General features: G+C 32.4%; 1 protein-coding gene across 6 annotated transcripts in view; it reads left to right on the top strand.

The window, feature by feature from the left end:
* Window positions 1-12618, top strand: part of SUCO (SUN domain containing ossification factor) — a 90859-nt gene that overhangs the window by 32373 nt on the left and 45868 nt on the right. For 4 of the 6 annotated variants that reach the window (XR_008293324.1, XM_053209662.1, XM_027046426.2 and 1 more), the window contains 6 exons: window positions 69-223; window positions 1985-2122; window positions 2348-2498; window positions 5542-5665; window positions 6348-6484; window positions 7524-7591. Coding sequence is in view for 5 of the 6 variants with exons in the window: in XM_053209662.1 (XP_053065637.1) it covers window positions 69-223; window positions 1985-2122; window positions 2348-2498; window positions 5542-5665; window positions 6348-6484; window positions 7524-7591 (773 nt within the window). In the remaining variant the exon portion in view is untranslated. The remainder of the gene's footprint in view (window positions 1-68; window positions 224-1984; window positions 2123-2347; window positions 2499-5541; window positions 5666-6347; window positions 6485-7523; window positions 7592-12618) is intronic. The other 2 variants (XM_053209663.1, XM_027046428.2) reach the window with 1 other exon arrangement.

The following is a 12618-nucleotide window of genomic DNA, read 5'->3' as shown; positions in this document are numbered from 1 at the left end:
ATCCTGTATAGCTAAAGAGATAATGTATTAACCTCCACATTTAATGTAACTTTTTTTTTTTTATACAGAATGCAGAGTCAAAAAAGTTAAGTCCATCTGTGATTGAGACACTCCCTCCAGTTGATCTACATGAAGATTCTTCCAGTGTAACTGTGGGCAGTGAAAACATTGAAAATATTTCCAGCTCATCTACCTCAGAGATCACTCCAATCTCAAAGCTTGAGTAAGTCATTACAAAGAAAAAAAGAGAATCTCATTAGATTAATGATGGAAAAATGTCTTATCACATAAGGCAGCTTGAAATTCAGATTTGAAGTTTAGGCTATGTAGCAGACCTAAGTTATGATGCCTTGTTTTGCATAATGATTTTATTTTAATGTAATGGTCTTATGATATAACCAGTGTTTATTCTGCTTCCAAACTCAGTGAAGTAGATCCTAGCTATGAAATCTACATCCCATAAAGTGAGGTTCTACTTGTTTAAGTAACTGCTTATTTGAGTAATCTTCCTTATAATTATCAGATTCAAATGTCAGATTATTCACTTCCATCAAGTATTACTGCAGCATTCCATTGGTAGGTCTGTCTTTTTGCGAATAGCTCCCTTGTTCAAACTTGATAGTAAATACTCAGAATTTGTAGATCTAAGGTTTCTTTAATTTAGAAAATCGATTATGTACTCTTCTAGCTCCTTACAGCAACACTACAAAGAACAAATTCCCTTCATACTGCATTAATCATTTCCTATATCAAATGAATTAATATATATTTAAAAATTGGATAGGGTAATATCTGGTACATAGTAAAAATATATGTGTCAGTTAATATTATTATCATTACTTTTTTTTAACTACAAGTAATTTTATTTTTATTTTTTTATTAAAAATATTAAATTTTTAAAAAATGTTTATTTATATAAATAAGGCTCCAGGCTGCGAGCTATCAGCACAGAGCCCATCATGGGGCTCGAATCCACGAGCAGTGAAATTATAACCTGAGCTGAAGTAGGACGCTCAACTGACTGAGCCACCCAGGTTCCCCCCCCAAATTTTTATTACTGTTTATTTACTCTTGAGAGAGAGAGAGAGGGAGGGAGTGGGGGAGGGGCAGAGAGAGAGAGGGAGATAAAGAATCTGAAGCAGGCTCCAGGTTCTGAGCTGTCAGCACAGATCCTGTCATGGGGCTTTAACTCACAAACTGCGAGATCATGACCTAAGCCAAAGTCGGACTCTTAACAGACTGAGCCACCCAAGTGCCCTATCATAAGTACTTTTAAAAACACTTATTCTTCTCAAGAACTTAGGGGGCTGGGGTGAAGGAGTTTTACTTAAAGATGTTAGAGTTTTCATTTAGGTGTTTATCCTAGGTAAGGAAGAAAGAAACAGAAGACAGGCTTAGAAATAATGGACAGTATTTAATAATACTTATTCCAGAAAGAATTTAAGGCTAAATATTATATATATAGACAGTACATCTTATTTTCCCTTTATCCTGAACATGACTGTTTCGTGAATTGGAAGTGAGTAGCAGAACATATTAGGGTATGTGTTTTTTAAGTGAAATTCTAAAAGTGTCTTAAGAACTTCAGTTGAAATGTTAATAGAGATTATAGATTATTTTTTGATACTATAGGCAACAACTAATATTGGTAGAATATACTAACCTGGAAAGGACCCATTAGGAAGATGCAGTTAAAATAAATAATTTTAAAATCTTATTTTTTTATGAGACCAAGCACTAATGTATGATATTTTGTTTTAAAACTTAGCAGTTAGCTATTTAAAGGCCAAGGGCATTAACAGATCAAGAGTCAGCAGTTGACTTTATGTGATTTGAAATAAGTGAACTCTTGAAAACAGCCTGCCAAACTGTAAAGAATTCTCCTGTCTTAGATTATGTTTTGAAAATCACTAATACCATTTTTAACTTATGCCACATTATGTTCATTGAATTGCCAGATTGTATTTTTTGTTTCTATTTTTAGTGAAATAGAAAAGTCTGGTACTATTCCTATAACCAAGCCAAGTGAAACTGAGCAGTCTGAAACTGATTGCGATGTTGGTGAGGTTCTTGATGCAAATACTCCGGTTGACCAGCCTTCCTTTGTTAGTCCACCTGAAAGGTGGGTGTGAGCCATTGTTTTCCCTTTTATAATTCTGTAATAATAGCAGTGTCATGTTTGAATGGACTTTGGTGCATACTTAATTCCACTTTATGATTGAGAGAAAGCTAATCCCTTTGTGCTCCTTTCTTGGTTTACTTTGTACATGATAGTTGTAACAGATTAGATTGCATAAACTTGTTATTCAGCTGAAATTTTTTAATATGTCTTTTTGGTTTCAAATAGCCTTGTTGGCCAGCATATAGAAAATGTGTCATCTTCACATGGCAAAGGAAAAATAACAAAATCAGAATTTGAATCAAAGGTTTCAGCAAGTGATCAGGGTAGTGGTGATCCAAAATCTGCATTGAATGCTTCAGATAATTTAAAAAATGAGGTAGGTATATAACTTGCACTATTTCCTACTTTATTATATGTATTTTTATTTTTTGTTAATCTTGCAATTTGCTAACCATATTTGCCATAAAAACAGGGATTATGTAGTTAATGAGGAATATGGAACTGAGGAGTGAGCTGTGCTTTCTGAGAGCAAGTGGTCTCCAGTATATTGTTCATACATGAAGTTGTTCCAAATGTGAAATGTCTTTGGTATTTTATAATTAAGTGGTTTTCTGCTACCATCAGCTGTTTGATACCAGATATATAAAGTCCTCATTTAAGCATTTTCTTGGAGAGCTATATAGAAGAAGGTATGATTGTTAAATTTGAGTATCTTCAGTATATAAGCTTAACTCCATATACAGTGTTAAATTTAGGCTCTTCAATGAGAATTATTAAAAAAAATTTGTTTTTAATATTTATTTACTTTTTAAGAGAGAGAGAAAGAGAGAGCACACGTGCATGTGCATGAGCAGGGGAGGGGTAGACACAGAGTGCAAGTGGGGAAGAGACAGAGAGGGAGACACAGAATCCGAAGCAGGCTCCAGGCTCTGAGCTGTTAGCACAGAACCTGAGGTGGGGCTTGAACTCACAAACCGTGAGATCATGACCTGAGCCGAAGTTGGACGCTTAACCGATAAAAGGCTGTAATTTTTAACTGTATTAATTACCTCCTAAATAAATTAATATCCTGGAAAAAAGTGTCTCAGCTAGGTACATTTTTATAAATTGTGTTCAAAGTAGGTTTTTATTTAATTTTTAAATTAAATTAGTGGTAATACTTTTCTGCTATATATATATATATATATATATATTTTAAAATTTTGTTTTTCAACATTTTTTATTTATTTTTGGGACAGAGAGAGACAGAGCATGAACGGGGGAGGGGCAGAGAGAGAGGGAGACACAGAATCAGAAGCAGGCTCCAGGCTCCGAGCCATCAGCCCAGAGCCTGACGCGGGGCTTGAACTCATGGACCGCGAGATCGTGACCTGGCTGAAGTCGGACGCTTAACCGACTGCGCCACCCAGGCGCCCCTCTGCTATATATATTTTTAATAGCCACATACTTTATTAGTCAGTTAGTTTGTTCTACAAAACACTCCAACACAGAGGTTGTATGGGAACCAATTTGCTAACTCTTCCTTAGTATTTGCAATATATGCAACCGATAAGGATTACTGTCAACTACAAAGACTACCTACAAATCAGTAATGGAGGAGAGGAACAATATATTCAGCAAAGAAAATATCTAAAATAATCAAGAGATTATGGGTATTTGTATTTGTGTAATTCTAATACTCTAGTGTATTAGTGTAATTCTAATATACTAGTGTCAGTCCTTAAAAGTTTGCTTTAATATAGTGAGTACTCGTATTAGGGAAAATGTGCCCTATACCATATAGCACATGTGTACTATATGAGACTTGTGCTATTTGGCAGAGTAAGCTGTCTAAATATTGTGCACTTCTCTAGGAACTGTTTGTAAATATGTTATGCATTGTTTTAGGAATACAGAAATAAATAATGGAATGAACATCCTTGCATACATTATTCAGCTTACAGAAAAAAATTACAAATTGAATTTTTGCCTTTCCCCAGTTACATTTCTTCCCCTTCAGATAGAAGACGTATCTAAAATTCAGTGTGTGTGTGTGTGTTTAAGAATGTGTTTTTAAATTTTTTCCAAAAGTATTATTATAAACAATACATACTATTAGTTGGCATATTTTGAAGCAGTATAAAATGGTCTCATTCTTAACTATTATGTGACTCAACATTGTTTTTGAGATTTGTCAATTGTTTTCATTGTTGTATTTCACTACCACAATTTATCTGTTCTTCAATACATGGGTATTTAGGTTGTTTCTAATTTCTGGATATTATACACAGTGCTGCCATAAGCATTCCTGCATACTTTCTTAGTCACATGCGCATGTTTTCACTGATATTAATACATAAGAGTGGAATTACTGGCTCATAGAGTATGCACATCTTCAGTTAATATTGCTAAAATTTTTTTTAAGTTTACTTATTTATTTAAGTAATCTCTACATCCAATGTGGGGCTCTTAACTCATGACTCCGAGATCAAGGGTCACATGCTCTTCCAACTGAGTCAGCCAGATGCCCTCAGTACTGCTAAATTTAGAACTCCCTTCAGCAGTCTAATAGGTGTCTTATGGTTCAACAGACATGCCACACTTGAACCTTCATCAGATTGGTATAATTTATTGTCTCTGGTTTTCATTTGCATTCCTTGATTATCGATTATTTTATATTTTTTCTTTGCTAAATTTATTGTTCCTCTCCTCCATTATTGATTTGTAGGTAGTTTTTATATTTGGTAGTAATCCTTTATTGGTTGCATATATTGCAAATACTTCTTCCAGCTTGTGACTTATTGTACCATGTAGTTTATGGTTTTGTGATATGTTTAATTTAAAATTTTTAATCCAGCCAAATGTATCAGCCTTTTTTTAATGATTTATTCTTTCTTCATCTTGTTAAATCCTTTCGTATATGAAGATTTTTCTATAGTTTCTTTAAAAGCTTTGTTTTTCTTTAGATTTTTTTGTGTTTCTTTATGTTTTTAAATCCACCTTAAAATTTTTATGAGAGTGGTAATTCCTGTTAAGGAATTTTTAGAAACAACATGCTATATCTAGAATTAGTTAGCTTTCTTTAATGCATATATTATTTTAACTTAGATTTTAAGGTGGATGCATTACAACTATAGTACTTACTAATTTGTATGGTTTATGTAGAAGTAATTGTTTGCTTAGGGTATATTATAAAGTTTTTAAAGCCTAGCTTATATTGCAAACGTGAAGAATATATTTTGTGATGCTTTGGTAAAAGATTTCAATTTTTTCAAGAGAAACTCAACTTTTAAGTAAACCAAACCTTTTCTTTTTACATTTTTCATTTTTTTCAAATATTGTCTATCAAATATAAAATTGGACTTTAATTTCACAAAAACATTTGTATATTCTTTTATGACTTACTGTTTTTTGTGTATTCTTTTGCATTTTTTTTTCAGAGTTCTGATTATACAAAACCAGGGGAAATTGACCATACATCTGTAACAAGTCCCAAAGACCCAGAAGATATACCAACATTTGATGAATGGAAGAAGAAAGTTATGGAAGTAGAAAAAGAAAAAAGTATGGAAGCGTTGTGATTCCTTTTTTTTTTTTTTTGAAGGGGGAGGACTGATTTAAATGTGCATTTCTGTCTACAGTTGGTAAAATAAAGCTTTTGAAAGCCTTTTAAAGGTGAAACTTACCAAGATACTGTTGGTTTCACATATATAATTTACCTGTGTATAATTATATAATTTTAATCTTAATTAAAACCCATTCTTGTAAATTACTGAATGAGGATAAAATAAGATAAAGTAGGCAGAGCAGTGGTGTTTATTTCAATTTATAAGGAAATTTGAGGCATGGAAACTTTTGAGTTATAAAGCTTTAAACTATAAATGGAGTTGGACTAAGATATTACACTTTCTTTTGGCTATTTCAGAGTTAAAAATTCTTAATGTTAGAGATAGAAGGACAACATTCATCCTTAATAAAATATGTATGCACAATATTTTGATTCTCATGGATAAGTTTCATTTTGAGAGTAGACATAAATCAAGTAATGTGGATTTTTGTAATTTGTTTTTTAGAAATATTTTAAAGTATTAAAGTAAAGCAGTTTGAATTGCTTAATGGGTTTTGAAAATATTCTCTTAAGCATTAAAACCTGGTCTTCACTAGACAGCAACTTACTGCTTTTGTGATCATTGTTTCCTGGGAGTATTTTTAATCATAATCATCACATATATATGTTTATAATAAGGTTTGTCTGCAGGTCAGTCAATGCATCCATCTTCTAATGGAGGTCTACATGCGACAAAAAAAGTCCAGAAAAATCGAAATAATTATGCCTCAGTAGAATGTGGTGCCAAAATTTTGGCAGCTAATCCAGAAGCCAAGGTACTTAACTATAAATTTCTTATATATGTATATATAAGAAACTACTAACTTGATTAAATAAAGGCAACTGTTTGCTCAGAAATATCTATCTATATCTATATTATTTTGCTGAGAACTATATTTTAACATGAGCTATTTTTCTGATTCACTAATAAATGCAGGATTATGCTTTTAGAGACATTTTCTTGTATGAGTTCTTCTGTTGGTTGATACATTGTACTTTTTTTTCTTTCAAAGACTTTATTTTCTTCGAGCAGTTATAGATTCACAGCAAAATGGAAAGAACGGTAGAGATTTCTCATATACCCCTTACACCCACACATGTTTAGTCTCCTCCATTATCAACATACCTCCCACCAGAGTGAAACATTTGCTACAGTTGATTAACTTACACTGACACATTATTATCAGCTGAAGTCCATAGTTTACCTTAGAGTTCATCTTACCATATGGTTTTTGAGTTTGGGCAAATGTGTAATGACATGTACCCACCATTATAGTATCATGTAGGGTATTTTTACACCCCTAAAAATCCTCTGTGCTCCACCTATCATTCCTCCTTCCCTCGACTCCTGGCAACCACCAGTCTGTTTAGTATCTTCATAGTTTTGTCTTTTCCAGAATGTCACATAGTTGGAATCATACCATATGTAACCTTTTCAGATTGACTTCACATTTTTAGCACTGAATAATACTCTGTTGTCTGGATGTGCCACAGTTTCTGTTCATCTACTGAAGGGCATTCATCTTATTTTTAACTTTTAAACCTGTTTGAGAGTTTAAAAAGGAAATAGCTAATAGAAAATCATTTTTCCTTTATGGTAACAGACAATTAATTTTAAACATTTTGTCATAAGGCTAACTTAACACTTACAGACATAACTGGTAAACTTCAGCCATTTTTATGCCTTCTTCTCAAATGGATGTTTTAGAATCTTAGTATTTGAAGATCTAAAAATGTAGAAATCCTAGAAGTCTTTAGAGTTGAAATAAATATTTTCCCATAAGTAATTTATTCCCTTCCCCCCTTTTAAAACAGAGCACATCTGCTATTCTTATAGAAAATATGGATCTTTATATGTTGAATCCTTGCAGCACTAAAATTTGGTAAGTAATATAAAATTTAATAAATTATGTACTTTAATCTATATATGTACATATATTATGGTAAGCTTTTATGTTAGGATTAATTTGTTCATGTAGTCACTTAAAAAGCATTTATGATTGACAGGTGCTGGTAGTATAATTATCTTAGGTCCTGGGATACAGAACTGAAGATAAAATGCCTTTCCTTTTAAGGTCACACCCACACACAAAAATAAGTCTAGTTAAACAATTATGAAATAATGTAAGAAGTATTGCTGAAAGGTTATTGTAGGAACAGAGATGATATATACCTGTGAGAGAGGATGAGAGGGTTTCCTAGAAGAGGTAATTCCTGAGCTGAATCTTGAAGGATTCATAGGAAGTCACAAATGAGGAAGGCAAAGGCATTCAGGAACTGTAAGAATAAGGAGACATACTAAAAGGAGCATATTTCTTTTTTCTTCTTCTTTTTTTTTTTTTTTTTTTTGAGAGAGAGAGAGAGAGAGAGAGAGAGAGAGAGCGCGCGCGCACAAGTATGTGTGAGGGGCAGAGGGAGAGAGAGAGAATCTTAAGCAGGCTTCACGCTGACTGTAGAGCCCAACACTGGTCTTGATCCCACGACCCTGGCTGGGATCATGACCTGAGACAACATCAAGAGTCGGACGCTCAACCAACTGAGACACCCAGGAGCCCCTTAGCTTAAAATTTTTTGAAGTTTATTAAAGACCACAGAGGTCAGTGTTTGTTTTAAGTAAGGAAGTAACGTGAGATCAGTGGTATCTTAAGGCTTGTCCTCAAAGGATGGCCTACAGCAGAATGCAGTTGGGAGCATGGAAACCAGTTAGGAACCTGCTTTAATTAAGGCATTGGCAGTTCAGATACAGAAGAGAGGGGGATATGAAAAATATAGCAGATAAAATTGGCAGCTCCTGGTTAGTAACTGGATGTGGAGAGAGTTATCTCGGAAATCTCCCAGGATTTTGACTACTACTTGGTTCTATAATTCTGCTGTTAACTAAGAACATAGGCAAAGGAACAGATTCATGGGGGGGAAATAAGGTGTGCTCTACCAATAGTTTCATTAGATTTTTTTATTTAATTGCTCAAAAGCAGCTGTTCAAAAAAGAATTGAGTAAATCACCATCATACTGATTTACTAAAAATATATTATTTTTTTCTTATTTTAAGGAAAAACTCTTTAAACTTTAAAGAGAGTGCTTATTTTCTACTGTCGGCCTTTGCTCCTTTTGGTACATTTAGGTTCATTTTGAAAATGAACACCAGATTATTAAAGTGTTTTAAGGGATAATTTTAAAAGCTCATTTTTCCTCATGTCATATGTTAGATTTGAGGAAATGATTGTCTGCAATTGTAATTAAAATGTTATTTGGGGGTTTTGTTTTTATTTGTAAGAGCCTCTGTAGTCAGTAACAGACAGCTTAAGTGTTTATACTCCAAAATTTTGAATTTCAAGCAAAGACATGTTGGGATGAAGTTGTATGAAGTAGTCATAGCTACCCATTTGTATTTTAATGTTTCTGCCAAACAGCATGTATTGAGGTATATGTGTTTATTGCATATTTTGTGTTTGCTCATTCACGTATGTGTCTTTTCATGTAACTTCAGAACACCTTTAACTGATTTCACCTGATTGTAAGTAGGTTACTCCTCCTAAGGTATATTAAGACCACACAGTCTCACTGTAGTTTTAGAAGTCTTAATATCTGGTAGAACAAGTTTATACCTCTATTTATAGAGGTTATACCTCACTATTCTTGTCTCTTTGTTTTTTATTTTAAAATTTAGAGTCATCTTCTTGAGTTCTTTGAAAAATGCTGGCATTTTTATTGGTTGTATCAAATCTATAGATGAATTAAAGGATAATTGACATTCTAGGATTTTGAGTCTTTATTCATTTGTTCATTCGATTATTGAGCATGTTAGGTTGAACATGTTAAGTGATGCTGCTGGTGCTGGAATAACATTGTTTCACAAAATAGACTGAGATCTCTGCCGTTGTGGAGTTTTTATCCAGAAAGATGTCAGTCCCTGATCACCAGTGAGATAGAGCATATTTTCATGTACCAGTTTTTCCTCTCCTCTGAAATGCTTATTTTATCCTATGTTTTCTATTGATAAGCTTTATTTTTTTAACTGGTTAGTAGAAGTCTAACTTAGCAGTTGTTTAGCTTAGAAAATAGATACAATGTAACATTTTATCTTAGCTCTGGATGGAACATATAAATTATATATGTTGCACATATTTTCTCTAGTTTGTGAATTATCCTTTCAGTTTCTTATCAGTGTCTTGATGAATAGAAACTTTTAATTTTAATGTAGTTGTACTTACCTGTCATACAATTTTGGATTTGTTATATGTCAGATTTCTTTGGCATAAAAAAAAAAAGATAACTCAAATTTTAAAATTCTACAAAATATTTGCCTTTCACATTTAGGTTTTTAATCCCAGTTGGATTTTTTTTAATATAGTATGGAGAAAGGACTCATTCTTCCCTCACCATTTTGCTGTTTAGATAATTGTTTATTCTTTAGTTCACACTTTCCCCTCTGATTTACAATGTACCTTTATCACAAAGTTTCCTTCTAAGCATGGGTTTGTTTCTCTATTCCCCGTTCTGTTCTGTTGGCCAGTTTATCGATGCCTGTAGCAACACCACACTTCCTTTTGCTTTATGGATCTCAGTACCTGGTAGAGCAAGTTTTTGCCTCATATTCTTCAGGACTGACTTGGCTGTTCTTCTGCTCTGCTTTTTCCTATAAATCTTGGACTTATCCTGTTGAGTTCCCCAAATGTCATGTCAAATTTTGTTTGGAATTTTATTGAATCTTGAGATGACTCAGATTTTGAGTTTTCTTATCCATAAATAGGACATATTTTTCTTTGTCTCTTAATGTCTTTCAGTAAGATTATTTTTTAAAATTTTCATGGTTGTATATCTTTTATTAAGTTCATTTCTGGGAAGCTATTTTTTGTTGCTATTGTAAATATATCTTAAAAATTATATTTTGTTGTGTATAGGTGTCCAGTTTTTTATATGTGGATCTTAAACCCAGCTACCTTTTTATATTCTGTTTTTCTAATAATATGTGGATTATTCTTTAGGATTTCTGTATAGAAAATTGTAGCTTCTCTGCAAATTTTTCTTCTTTAAAAATTTTTTTAATCCTTTTCATTGTATTTTACTTTCTGTCATCTCATGCTGGCAAGTTCCTTGAGAAAATTGTGAATAGAAAGATAGTAGGCAGTATCCTCTTACTCCTTATTTTGAAGGCATTGCATCTAACCTTGTACCATTGGATATATTCTACGTTTGGAACTCAACTATAAACTCATCTGGGCCTATGGGAAGATACTAATTTTCTTTCAAGCATGTGATTTGAAAACTAAGTAATACATTCACATGGTTCAAACCCAAAAAGGATAAAGGAGTTACAATGAGAAATATCCTTCTAATCTCTGTCATCCATCTTCTTATTCAATGTTAAATTTTTAGATATCTTTTCAGTTTCTTTATGCAAATATAGACAAATTTATACAAATATAGATTTTTATACATCTTTTCACAGAACATAGTATATTATGCACACTATTTTTCACCTTGAGTTAAGTTTTAACTTAGTATCTGGTCATCTTTCAATTTTGTTCATAGAAAACTTTTTCATTCTTTTTGATAGCTGTATAAAATTTCATTATATGGTTGTACCATGACTTAACTAGTCTTCTGATGTTGGATATATGGGTTGTTTATAATCTTTTGCCATTGCAGTGTTACTGTAAATAAACTTGTGCATGTACAATTTTGTACTGGTGTGAGTAGATGGCATGTAGTTTAAATGTTTAAACTACATTTAAAACAAATAGTTATATGACTAGGTTTTCTATTTATTCTTAAATTAGTTTTGGTAAATTATACTTTTCTAGGAATTGGTTTAATACATTTTTAAAGTTTTTATAATAAAGTTATTTGTAGTATACTGCTTAAAATTTTTTTTTAAATCCTAATATTTTAATTTATGCCTCCTATTTAATCCCCACATTCTACTTTTACTTTATTGATTCCTTCTATCATGCCTTTTTATTTTTTCCTATTTTATGGATTTCTGTTTGAAACTTTATTATTTTATATTTTCTTTAAGTTTAATCTATTGAACTAAATTCTTTTGAGATATGCACATTTAAGTTTATAAACTTCCTTCTTAATTATATCAACTAAATTTTGATACATGGTGTTTTATCACACTGCTTTTGTGTTTAGATGTCTGATCTTTTTTTTTTTTTAATTTTTCTTTTTTAGATCTCAGGTCTTTTAAAATTCCTGACCTATAAATAATTAAAAGAAGCATGTTGAAATTAGATTTGTCAACTTTTATATGTAGTTCTGTTAATTTGCGCAGAATATTCTCTGCTTCTAAGAAAACATAAAAGATGAGGCATAAAAATGAAAAAGCATTTTAAAATCAACTGAGGAATATTTACAGCCTATTTACATTTTATGTATCATGCGGCTATTTATTAGGTGCATACACATGTTAGAATTGTTAAATCTTCTTGGTGAATTTACTTTTTTTTTTTTTTTAACATTTATTTATTTTTGAAGGAGAGAAAGAGCGTGAGTGGGGGAGGAGAAGAGAGAGAGGGAGACACAGAATCTGTAGCAGGCTCCAGTCCCTGAGCCGTCAGCACGGAGCCTAATGAGGGGCTCGAACTCACAAACTCACAAACATGTGAGATCATGACCTGAGCTGAAGTCGGATGCTTACCTGGCTGAGCCACTCAGCCACCCCTTTTAAAACTTTTTTTTTATTGTTTATTTATTTTTGAAGGAGAGAAAGAGCGTGAGTGGGGGAGGAGCAGAGAGAGAGGGGGAGACACAGAATCCAAAGCAGTGAATTTACTTTTTATACCTGGTAATATATTTGTTTGAAAGCTTATTTTTTCTGATATTAATATATAGCTCATGTCTTCTTAGAAGTGGAGAACATTGTATACAAAAGAAAGAAGTGGGGAGAATTAACTTTTATTTTCT

This window comes from Acinonyx jubatus, chromosome E4, assembly GCF_027475565.1.
Source record: "Acinonyx jubatus isolate Ajub_Pintada_27869175 chromosome E4, VMU_Ajub_asm_v1.0, whole genome shotgun sequence".
Classification (NCBI taxonomy): domain Eukaryota; kingdom Metazoa; phylum Chordata; class Mammalia; order Carnivora; family Felidae; genus Acinonyx; species Acinonyx jubatus.
Note: the sequence above shows the minus strand (reverse complement) of the source record. Positions and strands in the feature narration are given on the sequence as shown.